The 25,976-nt window shown below is 33.4% G+C and overlaps 1 protein-coding gene across 1 annotated transcript in view; it reads right to left on the bottom strand.

Moving 5' to 3' along the window:
- Nucleotides 1-928: 928 nt before the first annotated feature.
- LOC145597814 (signal peptide peptidase-like 5) overlaps nt 929-25,976 on the bottom strand; it is a 29,918-nt gene continuing 4,870 nt past the window's right edge. The window contains exons 3-16 of the mRNA XM_081654064.1: nt 21,616-21,727; nt 17,152-17,271; nt 16,771-16,928; nt 14,323-14,493; nt 8,885-8,919; nt 8,602-8,758; nt 6,565-6,618; nt 6,395-6,487; nt 3,135-3,277; nt 2,284-2,354; nt 1,706-1,786; nt 1,551-1,613; nt 1,374-1,454; nt 929-1,281 (exon numbers count right to left, since the gene is read on the bottom strand). Coding sequence (XP_081510190.1) covers nt 1,181-1,281; nt 1,374-1,454; nt 1,551-1,613; nt 1,706-1,786; nt 2,284-2,354; nt 3,135-3,277; nt 6,395-6,487; nt 6,565-6,618; nt 8,602-8,758; nt 8,885-8,919; nt 14,323-14,493; nt 16,771-16,928; nt 17,152-17,271; nt 21,616-21,727 — 1,440 coding nt within the window. The 3' untranslated portion in view covers nt 929-1,180. The remainder of the gene's footprint in view (nt 1,282-1,373; nt 1,455-1,550; nt 1,614-1,705; nt 1,787-2,283; nt 2,355-3,134; nt 3,278-6,394; nt 6,488-6,564; nt 6,619-8,601; nt 8,759-8,884; nt 8,920-14,322; nt 14,494-16,770; nt 16,929-17,151; nt 17,272-21,615; nt 21,728-25,976) is intronic.

Genomic DNA, 25,976 nt, shown 5'->3' with positions numbered 1-25,976 from the left:
GTTACAAGGGGTTCGATTCCGACCCAAATCGCCGGCGCCGGCCGCAGCTTTGGGCGCTGGCCACCAGTAGGGGGAGGGGGGGAGGTGGCTGACTGGGAGGGCTAGGGTTTTTTGGGTGGTTGATTTTTATTTTTTTTTTATTTTTTATTTTTAATTTATTTTTTATTTTTTAATTTTTTTATTTTGTTTTTAAAATACTCTGATTTAGGTGGTAACAATTTAAAAAATTAAAATTAAAGCGGTAGTAAATGTGAAGCAAGGTCCTTTTGCTGGTAGCAAATGTGAAAATTTCCGTAAAAAAAACTTAGACCCCAAACACAATATTGTGCAAAAACTTGGACACCATTTGTTATCTTAACTCCCCTTATCCTCCTCAAATAAATAGAAAGGAAGGTAGGTATAAGCTATTCCTGTCCATGGTTAATCCAAACAAAAATAATTCCTTTCCTTCCTTTTATTTGTTTCGCTTCCATTACATTTTCAATGTTCATGCCAAACCGTTAGTAGATCTAACAAGAAGCTTTACATACAAAGGAAAAAGGCAATTGATGGTCAGATATTAGTAAATAATATTGTCAATTTGTCATTTCTTTTTGCAAAGGTAGATAAATTGCTAGCTAGTATCTGGTGCGGCATGTAGTAACTGTTATATTCAATTTTAGGATGAGCGTCGTTTTTGCAAAGGTAGGTAAATTGCTAGCTAGTCTCAGGTGCTGTGTGGCAACGGTTTTGTTTAATTTTAGTGATGTGCTTCGTTTTGCAAAGGTGGATAAACTGCTAGCTAGTCTCAGGTGCAGTATAGTAACTGACCCAAGTATGGCTGGCATGATTGTTGGGGGGTGGGAAAGGAGTCATGTAATAGGAACAGAAATGTACAATACTAGTGCTGCAGTATTGATCATAATCCTAGAACAACAGAGCGAACAAATATAGAATGAAGTAATTTTGCGCTATCTGAATCGCTGCCTAACAGTTTTGTTTTTTTTCCCTGTACTTTTTTTTTTCTAGTCCTATACTGCAAAGTATACATTTTGTACAACATATTAATACACCAATTGTATGGTAGCCCTTCCAAAATTAAACATAATAAAGCAAAAAAGATTATGCACAATAATCGATCATGAGTAGCTTACATATATCGACCAGTGTTGAAATACAATTTTGGCTAAGTACTGGCCTTTCATGCTTCAGCAGATTGTTGTCCATCTGATTCTGAATAAGATTCACGATTCCAAAGATCTTTCAGCTCACCTCTGAAGAAACCCAACATAACTGCCGGACCTGTACAACAGATTACTCATGGACATTAGGATGATATGCTTAACAAGAGGCATAAAAGGGTAGGCAGTTTACTATTATTGACATATTTTTACCTAATGTACAAGGTACGAGATACAACAGCGCAGGTTGACCCTGTTCCATCAGGGACAAAGCTATGTATGTGAATATGAGCCCTGCAAAGGATTTAACAAAAAATAAATATATAAAAACTGCAAGAATCATGAAATTCATGGCATAACAATCCATTTGACAAGATACAGCGGCCCCACAATCGTAGTCTCCATGCATTCTTTCTTCAAGGGTGGGGGAAAAACCCAACATAACTGCCGGACCTGTACAACAGATTACTCATGGACATTAGGATGATATGCTTAACAAGAGGCATAAAAGGGTAGGCAGTTTACTATTATTGACATATTTTTACCTAATGTACAAGGTACGAGATACAACAGCGCAGGTTGACCCTGTTCCATCAGGGACAAAGCTATGTATGTGAATATGAGCCCTGCAAAGGATTTAACAAAAAATAAATATATAAAAACTGCAAGAATCATGAAATTCATGGCATAACAATCCATTTGACAAGATACAGCGGCCCCACAATCGTAGTCTCCATGCATTCTTTCTTCAAGGGTGGGGGAAGGGGCCTTAAGGCCATAAACCCCAATGGTAAGACAGGCCACCCAAGAGGCTGCACTTTCGAGCTCGTAATTTGTTTCTTGTTGCTTCTATTTTCATTTCTGTTAGAATTTTTCCTTCTTTTTCAGGGGGGTGGGCAACAAGAACGTTCAGGTTTCAATGCGTTAATTTATAAGCATAACAGCCGTACAGGCATGTTAGAATTTTTTTAGAAGGCTGGGCAACAAGAATATTCAGGTTTCAATGCGCTAATTGTATTTATAAGCATAGTTACAGGCGTATTAATAAAAGTAGTTTGAAGCAAAACCAATTAAGAGTTAAGTTCAACAGAAGCCTAAATAAGAGCATTTAATAGCTACTTACCAACACCATAACCAATCACCAACCAGAAAAAATATCCATTGATTAAGCCCTTCTTATGTGCCTTGTCGTATCTGTTTTCAGCAAAGAAAAATCGCTGAATTAATCTAGAAGGAAGAAACATATGTATTTTAAATTAATTACTACACTTGAGACAAAAAAAATGTAAACAGTTAATCTTCACAACTTCACAAAAGCAATTGTCTCTCTATCTCTAGCATTCAATCAAGTTTAAGAAGAACTAAACCAACCAATTCAACTTATTTTGAACAAGTTAGATATTATCCTCATTCCTCATATCAAGTAGCATGTTCTGATCTTCAGAATATTTTATTTATTAAAGCTATGTCAATTCTAGTATTGCTAGAAGATTATGGTTTTGTTGATAGGATTTGTAAATTTCCTTGGTATGAAGGGATGAACAAGGTTATAAGAATTGAAACCTAAACATCTCGGTTGAAGGGCAGACCATACACTCCTAAGTCCTTAACCCTAGGGGCATCACTTAAATTTTGAAATTTATAGGATATAGGTTTTAGCAGGTAGGCCAAACCAATAGTAGAAATTGCTCATCCTAATGCAATCCCTTCTATCAATAGCAATTTTTGAACATAAAGAATAATATTTCAATAATCCCAGAGGATTCAAAAACTTTTACAGCTATGGTACATTGGTACGTTTAACTTTATGCAGAAAAAACCTTTACCCTTTTAAGTTTTGAAATATTTCTATTTTCAGATGTAAAATATACAACACCTAAACTACAGAACGATATTAAGTATAAAACACTGAGAGATGAGCGAAAGAGTACATGAAAGTTAGTCAACCTGATAAAATAATGTAATTAATAATACCTGTAGCAAAATGAGACAAGTAAACCAGGAACAAGAATGTCCCCAAAGCCAAGCAAATTATACCCACTAAATGGATCATCAAAGCGAGGGATTCTCAAAAGCATAGGTAGATTTTCTCCACCGCTATTTTGACCACTGGCAACCTGGAGACAAATTGAAAATGCACACAAGGGAGCCGTCATGGTTGGGTTGCTGTGAGAGTACCACCATATATGAGAATGGAAGTGCATGATAGTAATTTGAGATACATGCACACGTTCAGTACAAAACATCTTTCATATTCAGTAGCAAAATTACGGACATTAATTTCGAGAAAGCCCCAGTTTATCACCTTGATAAACAAAATTTGTTTATCAAATAGCAAATTTGTAATAAAACAACAAGTTTGTCTAGTAATCATCGCATTTTGGTAAATAAATCAAAAACGGTACGACCCATATATGACCAAAAAGTTGTCATGACATTTTGGTAAATAAATAAAAAACAGTGGGACCCATATATGACCAAAAATTGTTGATTTATTTACATTTTTGCCATTTAATCAACATATTTTGTTTATCAAGGAGATAAACTTATATTTTCTCATTAATTTCTTTTTGAATGTGTGTGCAAAAAGAAAAAGCAGACATGGTAACACATAATGACATAAATCCATCCACCAATATAATTTCCAGCAGTAGAAAATTGAGAGAGAGAAAGAGAGAAGTTGGTTGTCTGTTGGGATCTCCAGCCTCTAAATTCAGCATACATCCCTTTGGCAGTTTGGCTGCCACATAAATCTTGAATACTTAATTTGAAGAGAGAATGGGAGGGACAAATAGAGTTAAACCATGTGAGCAATTTATACCACAAGTAAAAATTGGACTGTCAGATCTTAAATATCAAGAGTTCAGAACACATAAGTAATTTTTACTCAAAGGGAGGTATTCTCTTACTTGACATAAGAAAGAGATCCAATGAGAAATTTCTGATAACGAGAAATTGAGAAGGATAGATGTGCAACTTTTTTCAATTAAATTATACGAAGTACACATCTAACTCCAATGAGGCTTGTATCATCTTTACTCTTCCCAGTGAATTGTTCAGAGTACAAATTAGTGTAGAGTAAACAAAATGTGGTAAGTTTAAAAGGCAAAGGGAAGTGGTCATATAAGGATAGAAATGCTATGTGGTGGCAGTGATCAAATGGTGTGGACCGTAGCTGATGGCATATACACTAAGACTATGTTTGACAACACTAACTGAAGTAGAACAAAGACAAAGTTTATTGAAAAGGTAACAGTTGAAATTTATAAGGTGCATAATTAACAAGTTGTTCAGTAGCTTGAATTTTATAAGGAGCTATATATTATTTAAGGAGCTAATATTATTAAAGGTGTCTTAAATTCCGGCATGTTGATATTTAAAGTACAAGAGAAGGGATGTCAACCAATGCACTCGTTCAATTCACCTTGAAAAAAAATAAGATTCAACAAATCAACATACAAAAGTTTTATTCAGGCAAATCAATCGTTTGAAGTTTTATTTAGTTTTAATCAGTAAGAGCCAGCAATTGCACAGGTTATTATATTTCATAATTTATAGTAGAAAAAAGTTGATGTAAATGAGTGATTGCATGAAATTAGTAATATAACAAAACCTTAAAATTTGAATCAACAATAATAAATATATTTAAAATACATATAACTATTAGAAGGATTAAGGTATGAAATGAAGTCAAAAGCACTCTCTTCTTATTATTTTAATTCGTAGGTGTATCTACCATTGTAACTCTTTTGAAGATTATGTAATAGGCCAGGGGTGATACCGTGATAGCTAAATGAGGTTATGAGCAATGTATAATATTAACCAGCAATTAAGAGTTTACATATTTCCAGACCTAAACAAGAAAACAAGTCCGAGAAGGTGAGCTACCACAAACTTGCAAGCTAGAACTTCCTTTTAGAAGTGAAATAAGGTACGATTTGGGGGTTGAAATTGTAAATATAAGCCTTGATTAACATGAACATGACCTTACTAGCTTACCTCTAACTAGTGGAAGATGAATAGAGACATTTGTTTCCGTTACTCATAAAAAGAAAACAGTTTGTACAAGCCAATACTTTTTGGTTCCATTTTCTGTGTGTGAGAGAGAGGAGGGGAGGCTATTAGGGCACTTTAGATAGTAAGAAATAATAAAGCCTTCTTCACATGGGTAATGAAGGCTTGAATTTTCTGTTTGAGGTCAGTGCATGTATTGTGGAAAAAAGATCTGTAATAGCCCGGAAAAATGACTAAAACATCAGTGTATCATGATCAATCCCAGATAATACTTAAGACTGTTATTTTACCAAAATGATGAAGAATACAATATATGATGAAATTAAAATTAAAACTGAAGAAAAGCCTTCCAGAATGACATGATATAACTGCGTCATTCTTTATTTACTGATAAGCAAAACATATGATATAACAATCTAATGTCTTGATACCAAAACACTGCATTCCTATTTGTAATTGTAATAATCAAGGCTAAATACCCTCTAAAAGTAACTAACAAAAATTAAATTCTTTTCATGAATCTAAAATTACCAAACTTAAGTTACACATATCAAGACTCCTAATCATAAGGTCATAATCCATTAAGCTGTCCAAAGTAGATACAACTTCCATTGGCCTTGCCAGCAACCATAAGACAATAATATTGCTCTTCAACAATTATCTTTCAGGCCAAATGAGACTTAGCTCTTTCCTCCAATGGAACCTAGAAACCAGTGAATTTTTTTCTCCCTTCTGGAAACCTCATCATCTTCAATAGTCATTGTTATTTTGTGGGCTAGGTGTTAGGCGCCTATCTCTAACTATTTTTTTTTTCTGCTCAATAGAGAGCTTACATACAAATACTAACCAAGAGTACCAAATTCAAAGTGTAAAATGTCCCATGATTCCCTTCCCATACCATGTATTGAATATAACTAAATACCATGCAAGATGCAACGATGTTAGAAGGGAGACTTATATATTAGGGGTTACTCCAATCTACAACAATCAAGAGATTAATTTACGAGTCAAACAAATTGAGATGATTATCATGACAGGATTCTATATTTCTCTTTTCTATATATATAGGATGAAACTATCAAAGATTAGTTTTGGACACTAGAAACAAACTAAGTATGATAGGCAGTACAAGATACCATTGATCAAGAGAAGTCAGATGCATGATCAAGCAAAAAAAAAATATAGCCCAGAAGCCCTAAGCAAGTAACAAAAAATCTCACCACAACCATGACGCTTTGCTGGAATATACTTTTTGAAATGAAGACCCAAAAGATATCATATAAGAAAGCACAACACAATAGCGCTGTTGCAACCTGTGGATAGAAATTTGGTCAGGCTAGTATGCTTCCATACGTAGATAAAATGTAATAGAGAGAATTATTTGCACCACCTTTATATTGGGCAACCGAATCATCTGCAGAACTCTGATCATAAAACAAACTCCCTGACAAAATAAATTACATTGATGTAAGTTAAATTGATAAAATCACTACATTTTATTTCAACATATAATTTTTAAGAACGATCCGAACAGTTCAAAAAGTATCAACTAGGTGAAAATTTTCCAATATTGATTCCTTCAGATAATTTAATTTTGTCAAAAAAGAAAGCAGCAAAACAAAGCAAACAGAGATTTCCCAGGCTACAGTGATATCTCAGCATTTTGTGGGCAACTATAATGCTCCATAAGGAATTAAACAGGTAGCATCACACGGTCAAAGTGAAGAAGGTCACTTTAGGCAGAACATTATTCGGATATCCAATAATTATATTCATTGATACCTGAATCCAATCCTAAAACTTAAGATATCAAATATCCAAAAAAATTCAGATTGAAAATCACCACATATTCAATATCCAATGCAACTAATGAATAAAGAACTAGTAATCTAGTATTGTGATCCAGAAGTTGCAATAACTACCATGTTGATTAATCAAATGATTTAAGTAGTAAATCTCAATACAAAAATCTAATTTCAGGCCAAAAGAAATGCAACTAATCTAAATAATCTATTACTACACTTAATTGAATGGATCCAAAGATACATAAGGGTGATAATTGAACATATGCTAAGAAGAGAGAGAGAGAGAGAGACTTTCCCACGTAGTTCGTCGGTCAAACAAACGATTTGATTCTCACAGAGTGAGAGTGTGCGTGTAATATATACAGTTAGACCTGTCAGTCGGTTCGGTCAGGTCTAGGGTCATGGGTCATGGGTCAAGAAATGCTAAACCCTAACCCAAAGTTCAGGTCAACCCAACGGGTTAAGAACTGTTTTTTTATTTGATTTACTTTTGGTTAATTTTTAGAAATGTATGATTTTTCAAGCTTTCTTTGCTATTTATTTTTCAATTTTTTAATCGAACATTCTCACCAATATTATTTTTAGCCATTCCATGTCTACAATATAATTTAAATCATTACCAAAACACATAATTCCTAACTAATATAAAATAAAAGTTAACTATTATATCCCTCGTATAAATTAGTAAAATATTTACTTCATGTCCAAGATGAGGCTCCAATTGGCTAGGGAGTCTTGGAAAAATAAGAAAGCTCAACTAAAAATAAATAAAAAAAAAAGGAGAAAAATGGGTGACAGTTATAGGTGGATGAGGAGAGGAAGATCATAGACTAAAACGAGGAAGAGGCTAGGAAATGTGGAATTAATGTTGGATTTCATTTAGAAGGTAAGTGGGGGAATTTTAACAAGTTTGAAAGTTTCCACAATAACTTGATTTTTTTTATAACCATTACGAATCATAATTGAATTATATGAAATCAGATTGGGTATCCAACAAATCAAATCAGAAATGGATCAGGATTTAATATACTTTACGTCAATCCTATAGATTATGCATGAAAAGTAGATATGATTTCATAAAAATAAAATAAAATCTACTCCGTAATTATTTTAGCACCTAGCACCATCAATAAGTGTGTACATCGTGCAAATAGCATAAATGGAAAGCTATGCTCTCTTCCGACAAAATTTAAATAATTAGAAAAAAGAGCTTATACATCAAATAGGAGAAAAAGAGCTTCTGGTTCCTTTGTTTAGTGCACAGCAAACATAATTGTAAATGGGTTAGATTAGTTTTGATGTGGGCAGAAAAGCTAAACTTTGGTTTTTGATAAGCCAAGAACACTTCTCCTCAAATGTGGATGAAAAACATAAGTCAAATTAAACCCAATACCTAGCATTTATCTGACATGTAGCCATGTTTCCAAAGATATGCTCTACATACTAAATGACAAATTGTAATTAAACATATACATTACAGGCATATTATTAAATGAAGGTTATTCACAATTTATGCATGCATTAAATTCTGTAAAATTGGACTTCCAGAACTCACAAAGCATTGAAGTCCCATACACAAGACTATCAATATGAAATTGATACAAAAACATTTATGGGCTTACAAGAATATCTTGACCAATCCACGAGTATGATCTGTGTCGAGTCACCACCCAAAAAATTCCAAAGCCAAAACAAGCCAACCAGAACAAACAACGAATAATATAAAATTCCCCAACCAGAGGTAATTTAATATGTATTTGTCTAGCATTTCCACATCGTCTGCTTAGCAACATCAAACAGAAACAAGCATTCAGAATAAATCAATATGTTATTTTTAAAAAATTTACAGAACTTGTACATGAAGTTTGTGTAATGTCCACAAAGAAAAGGATATGTAAGACCTACCTTAGCAAAAGACTTGTGAAGCAATAATACATTCCCTGTAGACAGAATACAGAATTGTGATAGTGAAATTTAAGCAATTAACCCTATAAGAGAAGCCACAAACCAAAGCAAACATAAATAAATATGGAAGGTACAAACTAGAAATCCCGGATTTTAACTCATTAAAAAAAAAAGCTTTTCTGGGCACAGAAGACAAATTATATTAATCAAATTTAGCCTCCATTTTGAATTGTGATTTTCAATCTCCAAACTAATAAGCATCCTAACTCATGTAAGCTTCAACATACAGAATGTAAATGTGAATTTCAATCTCCACAGTCAACACTAATAACCATCCTAACTCTTGTAAGCTTCAACATAAAAAATGTAAGAAAATGCAATCCTATGAAGGTAACCTAGCTAGTTTTCTCTTTTCTAATGGTAAAATTCACAGAGTACAAAGCTGCCAAGACAATGTTATGCATACAGAGCATAGACGCACCAAAAGAAATAGAGAAATGCTTTGAAACTTGTCATACAAATGATTATACAGTAACATGGGCTTTAAACACACTATGCCCTTATGCTAAAGCATAAACTGAATACTGATAACTCATTAATAAAGTGAGTAATTGTAAATTTGTCACTATATGTTCTTTTATGTTCTACTTTTTTTTGGCAGAATTATGTTCTACTTTGTAGATACGTAATTTAAGAAAATATAGAAGAAGGTGAGTCTGTGTAAAATGGAGAGAGAGAGAGAGAGGGAGAGAGAGAGAGTGAGTATATATCCATATATTGCATAGTTCCCAAACTATAATAACCTCCAAAGCATGCACCATAGCACCCAGTGGCATTTTCATAAATTAGTGGAAAATAGGGCTAAATGGACTTAAATCAGTAACACACCTCAATTAGCACCAACCTCAATTAATAATATTAGTGGAAAATAGGGTTAAATGGACTTAAATCAGTAAAAACACCTCAATTAGCACCAACCTCAATTAATAATCTAACATCACAAAACCCAACTACTCATTCCTCCTGCAAATCATTCCCCGGAATTGTTCCTAAAATCCTTAAACATCTAACAATTGCGAAAATGTAGAGAATCCATCCTAAAAACCTCAAAGCATCACAATTATTTGCATAATCAAATTTGTCATCATCTTCAATGAATAATGAAGGAAGCAATCCGGTTGATTCATCAATTTTGATGTATGTTGCTCTTGACATTGTAATTGTTTTACAACTTACAATGAACTGTTTAACTAAATTTGCTCATTTGAAGTAATGAGCAAAATTTGTGGAAGTCAGAATAAACCGACTTTCAAAAATTCGCTCATTTTAATGAAATGAGCAAATTTTATGGATGTCAATATAAACCGACTTTATAAAAATTTGCTCATTCCTATAAAATGAGCAAATTTTATGGATGTGAGTTTACACTGATTTTCAAAAAATTGCTCACTTAAGGAAATGAGCATGATTAATGGAAGTCAGTATAAGCTGACATTTTTTAAAATTTGCTCATTTATACGAGCAAAATATATGAAAGAAACTCACTATAAAAAAAAATTTCCTCATTTTATCAAAATGAGCAAAATTTAGGTAAGTCAAATTGCCCATTTTATTAGAATGAGCAAACTACATGAAAGTCAACTTTCATATAGTTTATAATTTGCTTATTTTTATTAAACGAGCAATAATCATGGGTATGCTTTGATCTCTTCACTTCTGCAATAATTTCTGAAGGCAAGATATAAGTTTTGTAAACAGTCCCAAACACACTGTTTCCTAGAATCCTACTCGAATGACAGAAAAATGCGCGCTGTAATGAAGAACAAGAGAAAAATCTAACGCTACACTCCCTATGTAATTTTTTTAGGTGAAAAGTTTCTTTTGTTCACGTATGCTTATGTCAAACTTTGATTAATAATGCCTTTAATTATGAATAAGTAAAAATTATAATAATTAAATATTGATTATCTATTCATTGAGACGATTTGAACAAGTACTCACAAGACTATTTATTTTCATATGTATAAATCATATTAGTCAAAGCGGATTAGGTGAATAATGCAAAAAGTCAAAACGTCTCACTTACAAAATTTTTAAAAAAAATTTTAAAAAAAATAAAGGAAAAATTGACGGGAATATTATGACCTTTACCCCATGTGCCATAAATAAAACCACCTTTGGATAACACCTCAATAAAATGACCTTTTCACATAATCTTCCAAAAATAGGATAAAAAGCTTGTAACCTATTTAATAGGTTAAAGGGCATGTGTCACATTATGATTGGTTAGATTATTTATTTCAATTTTAACATATTTCTTTTTTTTTATAAAAAAAATTAATTAAAAAAAACTTCTTCCCCTCCAACCACCTTCCCTCCTCCCTTTTGCACAACCTACCACCACCCTCCCACCCCCTAATTTCGGCAGCTCACCCCCTTCCCCTCCAAATTCTGACCACTGCACCCTCTTCCCCTCTCAAATTCAATAGCCCCACCACGTTCCCCTCCCAAATCCGACCACCGCACCCCCTTAGCTTCCCCTCCAAACTTCGACCGCCGCATCCCCTTCCCCTCCAAAATCCAACCATCGGTGCCCCTTCCCCTCCAAAATCCGGCAGCCCCACCACGTTCCCCTCCCAAATCCGACCACTGCACCCCCTTAGCTTCCCCTCCAAACTTCAACCGCCGCATCCCTTTCCCCTCCAAAATCCGACCACCGCACCCCCTTCCCCTCCTAAATTCGACAGGCCCACCACCTTCCCCTCAAAAATTTGACAGCCCCACCACCTTCCTTTCCCAAATTCGACCACCCCACCTCCTTACTCTCCCAAATCCAGCAGCCCCACCTCCTTCCCCTTCCAACTCTGGCTGCCACGACCATCTCAACCCAAACCCGCGACCTCTCTCTCCTTTTCAGCCCAAAATCCACCCATCTCTCTCTCCTTCACAGCTAGACTTGCCCACATTTCTCTCTTCTTCTCGGCCTAAACCCGACCACCAGGCCACACCCTTTCTCTACTAGTTGGGCGAGGTCGTGACAGTGTGGGGATAGGTGGGGGGCTGGGATTTTTTTTTTTTTTTTAAATTAAAATCAATTTTTAAAATAAGAAAATTGTAAAAAAAAAAAAAAAATTAACCAATTACAAAGTGACACGTGTCATACTAGGTGAGCAAAAATTCCGGATACCTGATTCCAAAACTGGAACTGGTTTGGACCCGATGGGTCTGGACCAGAAACTAGTTCAACTAGATCCAAATCCAATTCAAAAAATATGGACCCGGTTAGAACTAGTTCCAGTTCCAAGTCCTGCATTTTTGGACCCGTTACACGATTAAATCAGGTGCATGTATTAGGATTGGGTTATATATATATAGCCCGTGTAATATAAGGCCCTATCCCATAAACTACCCTAAAAAACTCTCAATCTCTATCAGATGTTCCATTCTCACACACTCAACCTCTTGGTTTCCCTCATTTTCAATTCTCACGCCATCCTCTATTCCTCTTCCTTCCTTCCTCTTTCTTCAATACTCCACTACTCTAAAACCATACTTTCTCCCTCTTAATTTTATTACTTTTTCAATTTTCATCATTGCATCTTTTTCTTTATATTTCAATTTTGATAATATGAAATTGTGACTAGTGATTTTTTTTTTCCCGAGCACAATTAGATATGGAGGGGAAAGTATACACTTTGTGGATTCTTGATTACTTATTTAACTTGTAATTGCTTGCTAATTTTTTATATGACAGTGAAATCTTACAAGGAATTTTAGCCAATTTAGTTGTTGAATATTGCAAAGTTGTTGAGAAACCAGGTACCCGGTTTTGGAACTGGACCAATTCTATAATTATCAGACCAAGTTAAGACCAGTTCCAAAATCTCGGACCCAGTTCTAACCAGTTCCATTGTTTTTGACCAGGTACCCAGTCTTTCTCACCCCTAATACTAACTCATTAAACAGGTTACCAATCAATTTTGCCCCATTTATGTAAGATCATGTACAAAGGTCACTTTATTGGGGGACTATCAAAGGTCTCAAATGCCATAATATTCCTGTCAATTTTTCCAAAAAAAAAATGAGGAAGTAATAAATTTAAAACATTTGTATTTTTCAGTGGTAAAAAAATGAAAGGGAACAAGAGATAGTGGTAAAAAGGCCGGATCTTTAGATGGTAAATGGGTCTAGCAAGGTACAACGGGCTCTTCTACACAAATTGCAAATAACCTTTGACAAATTTGTTAATTAAAAATAAAGATTAAAAAACAACTTTGATGCAAAGTCCAAAACAAGTGAACTAAACTTCAAAAAGTTATATCCTTATAAAATTTTACTATATACATGTATTGTAGAACTTGTACTCCATCAACAAGAAACATGGGCATTGTTGTTGGATCACATAGGCTCCAACTGGTAGGGTAAGGAAGAAAGCGAGGAGAAAAAAACTAAATTATATTAAAATAATTTTAAGGAAAGTAAGCCCCTATTCGGTTCATTTTTTCACCTTTAAAAGTAATTTTCAATGAAAATAATTTAAGTGAAGTAAAAATAAATGTAAATCGGTAAAATGCAATAACTTCAAAGAACAATATAATAGCAAATCAATAAAAACACATTTTAAATAATAAAATTACTTAAATTTAGTAAATTTAAGTCCAGCAAAAAAAACAATAAAAATAATTTACGTGAAAAAAATAAATAAATAAAAAAAAAAATAGTTGAAGTTTGGTAAAAAAAAATTAGGTGAGAGAATCCAGAATGTGGCATAAAAAGAGCTTTAAAAAACAAAGGAAGTATATTTGACATTTATTGGAAAAATCACCCTCAATACAAGTAAGTTTGCAATGATTAACAAGAATATCATTATCTCAAGTTTTGGATTGAACTAATCCCTTGACGCAAATCGTTCATGGGAGAAAGTTGAGTTATTTAACTTTCATAAATTTAACACATAATTTCATAAAATTAGCTTTAATAATCCAGATGAAAGCTTACACTCCCTTATTAAAACTGTTCATACGTGCACCTGACCCTAACCATAAGACAATTTATGAACAGCAGAAGCATTTAAAATTATAGCATCCAAAAAATTTCCATTTCCATAATTTATAATTTTAAATTATACATGTAATTTATGCGTAAGTATTAATTTTGATCTCTGTAATTTATACTTTGTGATAACTTTGTTCATAGTTTGCTAAGAACAAGACATTTGGCATGCAAGAGGAAAGCCAAGTGCAGATACATGTGCACACAAGTTCTGCTATTTACATATTACATATATCTTTAGAGTTAAACAATATATTCATCATGTATTGACCTGAGGTTGGAGGGAAGAAATTCTCAACTCAAGTAGTATTCTACATTCCAACTCTAGCCAAAGAAAAATTCTAGCAGCCAATAGCAGATAAGAATTGTCAGAAACCAGATATTACCTCAGAACCTCCGATGAGGAACATAATAATCAGCACAATGACAAACCATGATGACATAAAAAAATATAATAGCAGCAGGAACGCTGAAGCCACGATGAGAAAAACCACAGCACCCATCACATTTATGTCAAGTGTATCCAGCTCAAAATCATCCTTGGCTGCAGAAGATTCCTGTAAGATTATAAAGAAATTTAATTGATGAATATAGACTATTCATTCCAAGATATCAATTTATAAGAGGATTAACAGTTAGAAGACTCCAAGTTAATTTTCTAAATTATATGTCACCTTAGATAAAGGTCTAGAATTTTGCCCTCCCAATCTTCTTTAAATCTTTTAAAATTTGGACTCCAAGTATTTTTAAATATGTAATATTTATATACCTTAAAGATACAAAACCAACTTTAGAGCATAATTTACACTGGAACACAAAGTCATAGGTAAAACTACAAATCCGAAAGCGACCAAGACTTAAACTCTTGGAGCACTACAAGGTTTTACTTATCGGCTTATAGCTGGTCATCCTAATATCACTGACTTAAAATAAAGCATGACAATGAGTGAAGCCCTTCAACTAAAGTAACTCCCCATTCAGCCCAAACCTTATTTCTTAGTAATGACAAAAGGGGGGAGGGGAAGAAATAAAGAAATACGTTAGTTAGAAGAAAGGGCAAGGTAGCTAATTGATACTCCTCTCTATCCTGAAGCTACCTAACTAGATGTTCAGCTCTTGACAATTTCAATTATTTCTTATAGATCACAATACCCAAGAGACAGCAGCAAAACACCTACCATAACAGCTTAGTTCCCTTGTATTTCCAAATTGTAAACTACTAGCATCATAAGAATAATTCTTCAACTCAAAGAAAAATGTGCTATCTTCCATCTGTATGAAATTATCGTAAGGTTCCCACCTTATGACTATATGAGACACCAAGGTAAGTTAACTGTAGACATCCAAGTGGTTGATATTAAAATGAAGCAAGATAAAAAAGGTGTGGAATACTTTCCCAAGTTTAAAGACTGAAACCAAGCAAAATGCCTGAAGAAGTGAGGACATGATCGAACTCTAAAAGTTAGGAAACCGATAATGTTGCTTGTGTAAACGACATATTAGTAACACAAATGAAATCCCTTCCTACTTTAAGGCCCTGTACGGAGTGTATGCTACTAGGCTACTAGCAATCTTATCCACAACAAGAAGACACCCTAGCACCCAAGCATACCTCACATATCCAACCCAGCTCCTCTGGGCTGCTCATTAACTATTAAAAAAGAAAGCCCACCCCAGAAGCAATTTTCTATCTAATCCTAAATTCCTTTACAATGTAACAACTTATTTTAGAGACTCTTAACTTATCTTAAGGCAAAAGCCTTCAAAAGGCTAAAACATAATGTCGCAATCATTTTGCTACATGTCATCAACCAACACATTGGCCATAGTACATTACAACAAACCACACAAACATATATAATATAAATTTAAGAATGAAATAAAATTATGAAAAAGTTTAACCCTAAAACACTAGTATAACTAACCAAGTTGTACAAAAATATGAATTGTTTTCCCAACAAAAAAGTTAGCATTTGTAAAACAAGAGATTTATCATTCAAACAAATAATACGAGATTTTCAATGATATTTAACATTTGTTATGGGGTAAATAATACCCGTTCTTTTATGTTCTACTCACTATAGATGTGCAATTCAAAAAATTGTTGAAGAAAGTGAGTAGGTGTAAGATAAAATAAGAGAGAGAATGTAAAAAGGTGGGTTTGTGTAAGAAAAAAGGTGAATAAAGTGAGAGAGTATGAATTGTGTAAATATCGAAGGCTGAAGGGGTAAAATAGTAAAAAGGGGTAAGGTGAATAAAGTGAGAGAGTATGAATTGTGTAAATATCGAAGGCTGAAGGGGTAAAATAGTAAAAAGGGGTAAGGTGAATAAAGTGAGAGAGTATGAATTGTGTAAATATCGAAGGCTGAATGGGTAAGACGGCTTAAATTGGAAAGTGAGCAGAACAAAAAATGACAGAGGCAGTAGTTATTTGTATTAAAACCCATGAAAAGCATTTTGAAATCAACCATCTGTTATCATCAACATATAACAGAGAACCTTAACTTTAGATTTTGTTTATTTTCTATAAGTATATACCAAATTTACACCATAGGCTTATTGAAATTGACAAACAAAAGAAAAAGAAGCAACATAGAAGAAATGAACAAAGGATAACCCTACTAGACTGAAGTAAGAATTATGTTTGTATTGTAATAGAGGGAAAAGATAAAATTCCAAGAACAAAAAAGAGCTTATACCCAAACATTATATAGACTACTTTGTCATCATAGAACATATAATTTGAGAAGTAGGTAAATCTACACACGAAAAAATATACTTCCAGACAGGACAAGCACAGTAGTTCAAATTTAAATGAGATTTAAGTAGTAAACCTTTCGTGACAGTTCATCATAGCTTTCATCAGTCTCTTCCTGTACACATAGATCCGGCCAGATGCAAGCAATTGTAAGTGTTGCAACAGCTATAACCCATAATAAGGTCCTAGGGAGATCAATAACTGGACGTTTTAGCAAGTCTATTTGCAGCTCCACTGGAAATAAATCCCCAAAAAGAAATAAGGGAAAAGGACATTAGTACAGGTTAAAGAGGTTAAGCAGCAGAAGACTATCACCCAACTTTAACCATAGTTATTCTTACTGCTACTGGAATTTGGCAAAGGCTAACTCTTTGTCCCCCCTAACACCTATTTTACTATTTAACCTTATTTTGCTATTAAACTTCCAAAAATTCATTTATGAAAAGGTTACAAGTACCTTGATTCCTTGCTTCAATAGCTTTGCTAAGAATTTCTCCTCCGGATTTTAAAATCATGACGACAGGAATAGTAATGTTCAAATCAGTTACATTCTTGGAACAAGCCATTTCATCTAGTTCTGCAAGGCAAGAAAAATACTCCATATTAACATATAAAAGACATACAGCTTTATATTTTGTTTCATAATTTCACTATACAAATTTAAGGTGTTAGTTATTTTACCCTTCAAATTTATTCTATTTTGCAATATTGAATATAAGTGTATATGGTTTCACTGACTGCTCATTTAGATTCACTTAAATATGAAATGGAGGAAAAAAATGGCGATGACAAATAATCTGCAAATTTCAAACCTTGTATATGCATGGGAGAGGAAACTAGAAAAGGGAAATTGATAGAAAGGCTTCAATATAGGTTCTTCTCGTGTATAATCCACCCAAATTTTTTTTATCATTATTTTTTAATTGTTTCTATTTTGAGGCAGTAAGACTTGGAAGGGGAGAAATAATGAGAGAAAGGAGCAGACTTGTAAGTATACTATTCTTTTACTCTTTTAATTTCCGGCCGGGAAAGAGGGGGGGGGGGGGGGGGGGAGTTAAAGTTGATGATAAGTATTATCGTTAAACTGCTCTGATACAAATTATACATGTATGTCTTCTTTCCCCCCCAACGTCGAAGTTAGTATCTAAATAGTGTAAACTTCAAATTGTTGCACTTATTTATTTCTAGAATTCCTTTTCCCATTAGTCTATATCCAAAGCACTATCTTCTTACCATGGAGTTTTACCAAATTGTTCAATGCATAAATGATAAGGTCACAGACTTACTCCCTCCGTCCCAAAATAGGTTACTCGGTTCTCTTCAGCACACATTTATTGGAGAAAAAATATAGTGTATTTGTAAAATATGAAACTTTAATAAAAGTAGTGAGTACTAAAACTTAAGGAAAAAGATGGAGGGTAAGTGCAATAATACCATAATTTACGAAATTATCATTGATGGTGGGAAACTCACTTGGGATTTAGAAAAAAGAGAAAGTAATAAGGATATTGGGGTAATTTAACCCAACAAGGAGAAAGAAATACGATTAATTGACTGCTGAGAAAGTGTAGGGAAATAATAATAGTATTTGGGACAAAATAAAACAAATGAATGAACAAGGTATAATGTGATGGAGGGAATATTATTTATAGTACAATTTTTTTTAAAATAAAAAATTTATATTGAAAAATATGGGTATAATGACATTAATAAGTACATTTTCCATCCCAAAATACGAGTTGCTATATTTTTAATTATTAATCTACAAAAAATATGAACTATGCACTATTTTTGAGCCATGCTCCAAATGAAATAAAATGGGAGCAATCTGAAATACTACGTCAAAGAGTTTTTCACTGGAAGACCTAAAAAGAGACCCAAAGACCAGTTTGCAATATTTTTGTACAGATTTTTATAATAGCATGGAATCAAGGAGATATAAATAAAAGAAAACTAATTGGATGTCGCTTTTGAAAGCCTAATATGAAATAGCGCGATCAAGAAGTCTAACAGCTTTTCTCAGACTCATAATGTATAAACCTTCCAACACACTGCCTCCGTTTTTCTGAATTGCACGTTGACCCGGGTGGAGTTTTAGGTACGAGTTGAATTTGCTAAAATTTTATGTATGTGGGGGCTTGTTGGGGTTAAAAGTTATAAAACTCAAGCTTGAGATGAGGAGAGAGAAAATCTTAAGCAGCAAGTATACACCCATACCCAAGAAATGAATGTCTCGGAAGCTGGAGATCTGTCACTGGTTGTTCCTTCCTTCAATCTTCTGTGGCATGGTTAGATTCTAGTTGACAAGATAATTTTATTTTAAACTTGTAATTGTCTTTGATGAACTTTCAATAATTTTCTTGTTGGCTGATCATAATAGAGTTTAAATAAAGAATGCAATTGTCGTCATCAATTGAGTTCGATGTGAAATCACGCCGGACATGATCTTCTTCTCCTCTAACTCCTGTTTCTTTTTTTCACAGTAAAAGGGGTTCGTTCCTTTAAGGGCTTTTGACTGTCCAAGTACTATTTATCCTATTTTTTTCATCATATGAAAAAGAGTGTTCTCTCATAGTGGAAGATGCCATGCTTATTTAATCTTAAACACTGATCAGATGTAATGTTACAGAATTTAATTGCTTGCGCTTCCTTTACAAAATATAAACGTTTTTTTGTAAGTAACTACATAAAACTCAATGTGACTTATTAAATAAATAAAAGGTCAAAGTGATTATAGACTAAGAATCCATTCTAAAAGTTAAACAAGCATTAATATTGGATACAGAAACCATTCCAACATAATTCCCAAGTTTCCAACAACTTTAGGTTGGTATGGGGTTTTTGATTCCATAGCACTCTGGTATGGATATCCATACCAATCCATCACAGCTCAATGAACCAAACATTCCCTAAAAAAGTATGAATTGGGACCATGTGATGAGAGAAATAATAAAATACTCCCTCCGTCCCATAATTACAGGCAAATAACTCTAAAAAGTACGGTTTTTAAGGAGGATGGAAAAAGTAGAGGAATATTGTATGAAAAAGCTAAAAAGTGAAGAATGTTGATAAAAAGTAGAGAATATTGTATGGAAAAGTTAAAAAAGTAGGTAATGATTTTTTAGGTATGTGTGTATTTTGTATGAAAAAGTAAGTAATGATTTTTTTTATATGTGTGTAATTTTTATGGAAAAGATAAAAAGTAAGTAATGATTGGGTGTTATTTTTAGTAATAAGAGGAACATTTTGAGACACCCAAAATAGTATATTTGTCAGTAATTATGGGGCGGGCGGAGTAGTGTAGTATATTTCCATTTAGGGAAATATTACATTAGAAAAAGAAATCCGTTTTCGGGAAGTATTGCGGAGGAGGGTATTAAAGAAGAAAATTAATCATTATAAATTTTTTATGTATAATTTTAAACAACATACGTGTCCAGTCCAAGATCGGCTTTTAAGGATTTTGGAAAAAACAAGACTAGAAACCAAAAATTTTGACTTTGCAAATAGACCGGATCGGTTTTCTTCGTTCTAGCCCATTCTATTTGTCAAGTGCGGACTAGGTTTTTAAACACCCCGGCCAATCCAACAAGGATATGAAAGAAGCACAACACTCAAAATTCCTACACATGTAATTGATATTCCAATTGGTTATTGAATAATATTTACAGATTGCTTGTTTTTATTACATTGATATTCACATGTTATTAAATTAGATAATTCTTTGAATTAGAATTTTGTTTTTTCAATTCTTGATTCTTAGTATGCTTGGCTAACTCTTTGTAAGGTATGTAGATATATAAAGAAAAAAATTATTGAATTGTGAGAATGAAAGGTGTAACTATAGTTACTCCCTCTGTTCCCAAAGCTCAACTCACTTTCTTTATTTTCAGTGTTTCAGAAGTTTGATTCACTTTTACATTATTCCATTTTCGCAAATATCTTTTACTACCTCCCACTCACTCTTTTTTACTTCATCCACTTTTAAACTTTTCTAGAAAAAAGAGTCTGGCCAGTCTGTAGTGAGTGAATAAGTTTAAGTTTCGGCAACAGATATTATTATCGACCATTCGTTACTTAGATTCTTAATTTACTAAATTATTTCCTTCTTATTGATTCTGATTGTTAGTCCTTCATGTTTTTAAATCATAGGGTTCAGATGAATCCAATCCAATTCTCTAAGCAATCGACCTTAGATTTCCCTATACATGATTAGGATGTTGAAGATAGTTAATTTTAGCAGACACGCAACAATCGTACCAATATACATGGCAATTCCTTAATTATAGATTTCTCTGCTTTTAGACCTTAGGTTAAATTAAATTTTTTGCATAGTGTAAACCATAGTAATGGGTTTCTTATTAATTAACTTTTACACCAGAGTTTCCTCCTTTGTTTCAATAAAGGAAGCCTGACAACTCATCTTCTCTTTCTTCCTCTTCCCAATACAATCCATACCCATCAGCAATTATAAAACAACATGACCTTGAACATATTGGACTGAAGGAAAAATCAACAAAATATTAATTGTCCTCACAAACATCACTACAAGTACATCTTATGCTGCTACCCTTTTGGAAGAAACAGTTTAGCCAGTAACTAGGAAAAAATAAGCCGTAGAAAAAGAAGGAAACATGTAGCATAGATAGATTTCTTCCAGTCACTATTGCAAACAAAAAAGACATTGTTTTGCGTTCATTGTGTATTTTACTTGCTCATCTTCATAATGATTGTATTTTTTTTTCCTGTCTATGCATAGCTCAATTTCAAGCAACAGATACTTTTGATTTGCAAAAAATCAACTAGGACAAACACTGACTAGAAAGAGTATGAAAACAAAAGATTTAAAATGTACAGACAATAACTGATTGACACCCTGCAAGCTAATAAAAAAAGAAAGAAAGTGAAAAGGAAATCCAACCATCTTGGTTATTTATTAGCACCAAAGCTGCAGCACCACCAGATTGAGCAACTTTTGCCTTGATTGTGTATTCACATTCCCCCCGATTAGAGAGTGCAACTGATTGACTCACCTGGAAGATAAAATTTTGTCTCAGTCAAATAAACTATACAGTTACAATAATATTTTTAAGAAAGACACACAAGAGGGAACAAACAATAAAGCACGGGAAACTGCTTCACATATTCCCATCAAGTTCAATTCTTCGTATTTATTCATCAATATATGTTCTCACATCTTCTTGGTCATCTTGATGTCTTTCAGATTAGATCCTCATGTAACTCAGACTCGGCTAATAGTGTCAAACATAGGTACATGTCTGGCTGTGGACATAGCCATTTATTGAAATTTTTGTCTGATTTTGGTCAAAAATGAAGTGTCTAATTAATAGCTATATCAATGTCCGAATTCCAACAAGAGTACAGGAAGCGAAATGAAGAGTCGTCATAACATTAAACCATCATAATTATTGCACAAACCAACCACCAAACAGTCCACCACTCTCATGCCTACCAAAGTAAACACCATATGCAATTCAAAAACAATTGTTCCCCAATCTCTCCAATCCCATAATGGAAAACACATTTCAATGGTTTGTGGCCTTTAATGGCATGAGGTTTTACAAAAAAAAAAATTACAATGAGGTAGCTCACCTTTTGATACTTACATACAGTTGTCCTACTGTACAACCTTATTCATAATCACTTTTTTTGGCAATTGAAAAAGTAAAGTACTAATATGTTTTAATTGAATATACCATATATTTGCTTCCCTTATTTTGGGTATAAAGTTAGAGGGTTTTACAATGATAAAATATCAGTTGATTGGGATCATATATCCCAATTTTTTCTTCCTACCAAGTTCCCTTTCTCTCACTATTATTTTCTCTTAAGTTGAATCCATACTCACCTAGCTATTTTTTTTCCCTTTACTTTTTCACTTGTGCATAAGTATGTGCAAATGGCAATTAGGTAAGTATATAGGGGTAGGGTAGAGTCGTAGAGAGTGTCATTATTTACTCCTCTTTTAATTTAATGAGTCTCATTTGGGATGTTGAGAAATTTAGATGCAAATGGAATCGAATCATTTAACAATTTTTCTATACCTCAAAACATGATCATATATGGGATCTTGTTCACTTTATTCACTTGTTTTTTAAACACTCACTTTTTCTAGGCAATTCTAGAAACAAGAGTCTTCTGTTTGTGAGTCGAGCTTTTAAGAACGGAGAGAGTATAACTTATTCACATTCACTAACCATGTTCACATATTGTCCATACTTTGATAATATATCGTGAGCATATACAGCTTAAATGGCTTTATTTAATGCATTTACTCTAAACATTAGACTTATTTTTCATATTTGCATTATTGATTAATATATATTTACTATATTACTTAAGCAACAAATTAACTTTTAAACTACACAAATGTGCATAATGCTAGTAGTAGAGCCATAAGTAAAGGGGACTTGCCAAAACTGAAATAATGTATAAGGACTTTGTAGAAAGGGAGTTACAAAAAACATGGATGTAGTATTAGGTTAATGTGATTTATCATGATTAAAAAGTGAAGGAATTCTTAATTCGGGTTTTTTTTTCAAACAATAGAGGCATTTAGTGATTTAATTTTTGATGGCAAGATAGAACAATTTCAACAAAGGTTGTATAATAACGTCACCTCAATGTAATTTACAAAAGGTGAGTCTACCTATTGGTAAATTTTCTCGATCCCCAATAGCCCCATATCACTCTAAATCACCCTCCTCAAAGTTCTCTTAGGTCTTCCGCCACCCCTCACAATATTAGCATTTTATTACTTTAAAATCTGCCTTTCTGAAGCCTCACTCGATTTTTGTCTTACATGGCAAAATCACCTTAGGAGATCCTTCCCATCTTGTTCTCAATAGATTTAACCCCTACTTCTAAAGTGGCTTAATTCCTATCGATCTTTTCTTATACATTTAGACATCCAACACCCGCCACAATCATTGTATAAAAGTGACAATTATTCACGATTGACGTTTTGTACCATATAATAATACAAGCTTAATTGTCGTGTGGTAGATTTTTCCCTTTAACTCATAGCACATTAAAACCCCATAGCACTCTTCCACTTATATAAACATGTGTTTAAATAGATCACAGATATTTGGAAAAAATGAACCTTAGACAATTCTCCCATCCCTGCCTCCTTTTTTCTAACTCTACTAAACTTAAATTCTACATATCTCATCATAATTATGAGCATAAAAAACCTAGAAATTCCAAATTTTTGTCTTCACAACTCCAACTTACTTTCCACATCTTTTTTTTCCTCGTCACACAATATCGTCAACATAAATCATGCACATCATCTTGAGTTGAACTCGTTAATTCATCCATGACTACACCAAAAAGAAAAGGGCTAAGTGTTGAAACTTGTAATCCAATTTTAACAAGGAAGTCTTCTATCTTCCCAAGATTGGTTCGCAAGTTAATTGTCCGAAATGATGTCAATATATATTTTGGCGAAAAGTTTTTCCTTTTAGTCAACCAAAATATCTTCCTCCGAACCTTATCATCGGTCTTTTCCAAATCAATGGAAAACTATAAGTAAATTCTTCTTCTTATCCCAATAGTCCTCCATTAGTTATCTCATAAGATGCAATGCCTCCATAGCTATCATTGCACGCATAAAGCCAAACTGGTTCTTCAAAATCTTCACACTTCTCCTTAACCTTTGTTTAATCATTAAATCCCAAATTTTCACTACATAACTCATCAATTTGATCCTAAGATAGTTGGCATTTGACATTGCCTTTGTTCTTAATTTCTTATACAAAGGGATTAGAGCATTTTTCCTCCTCTTCAATGGCTTCATATTATTTTTCTAATCATGTCGAAAAATGTTGTCGATATCACAAACTTCAATAAATTTTTAACAGAAAAATAATTTTTTTCCATCATGCAACCAGATTATAGTTTTATTGGATGAGCCTTCATGTACAAAAGTGACTAAAATAACATCAACAGTTTATCTTCTTCTTAATAATTACAAATTCTAGAAAAGAAAATATACTTTCTATTATTATCACACTCTAACACTATGTTTTGATAACAATAGTGAAGGGAAGGGGAGGGGAAGGAAAAAAAGGGAAGGGAAAGGGAGGGGGGAGGGGGGGGGGGGGGGGGGGAAGGAGACCTTCCATTTTCCTTCCAAATATCTCCAATAATGGAGGTATTTGATTTATTGGACGGATTTAATTTATTAAAAGTGGAAGGAAAATGGATCCCTCCAATTCCCTCCCCTTCCCTCCTTACATTAGAAATCCAAACAAAGGAGGATGCATCCCTCAATTTCTCTCCTCTTCCTTTCCCTCCATTTTTTTCAATCCAAACATAGCGTAAAAGACACTAACATGCACTAAGAGTGAACATTTCTTGTAAGGGATTGAAATCCTCTGTGTCATTTCCTTGACCTTTTGCAAAATTCACCAAATACCCCCAAGTTTTTCAAATTTTACCAAATACCACTGACATTTGTTATTATTCACACCATGATCTCAAAATACCCCTGACATTAATTCACCATATGCCCTAAATTTGTTACAACTAGGGGTGAGCAAACCGGGTACCCGGTCATAATTTTAGGACCCGGACTTGGAATTGGTTGGAACCGAGTCCTAAAATTTGGATCCGAAATTGGAATTGGTTTATCCGGTCCTAAAATCTAGGAATTGGTATTGGAACTGTCGGGTATCGGTTCCGGGTACCCACTTATGTATGTAATTGTTAAAATATAATACAAATTATAATTCTTATTTTAGTTAGGTTCATTTATAGCGTTTAATACTTATATTTATATATGCATTAAGCTTTTTTTTTTTAAGGATATATATGCATTAAGCTATTGTATTTATGTTAGGTATTAATAATATTTTTTTTAATTTACAAATTAGATACATTCAACATATTTTTATTATTTAAAATTTATTTATTTTAGCATATATTAGGTAACCGGGTACCCAATCGGTTCCGGTTCCAAAAAGTTTAGAATTGGAATTGGAATTGGTTATAACCGGGTCCTTAATTTATTACCCGGAATTGGAACCACCGGGTCCTTAATTTATTACCCGGGTCCAATTCCGTTTCCGGACCCGCCGGTTCCGGTTCCAATTCCGGGTAACCGGAATTTTTGCTCACCCCTAGTTACAACGACTAGTTTGAAATTTAGAAAACTAGCTATTAATTTTGATTCTAACCCTTTTTTGCATAAATATTCAACATATAGCAGTCCTCTTATTTGCTTAACCAGAATTTTAACATCATGAGTTATATGTC

The sequence above is a fragment of the Chenopodium album genome, chromosome 2 (assembly GCF_948465745.1).
Source record: "Chenopodium album chromosome 2, dcCheAlbu1.1, whole genome shotgun sequence".
Taxonomy (NCBI): Eukaryota; Viridiplantae; Streptophyta; class Magnoliopsida; order Caryophyllales; family Amaranthaceae; genus Chenopodium; species Chenopodium album.
Note: the sequence above shows the minus strand (reverse complement) of the source record. Positions and strands in the feature narration are given on the sequence as shown.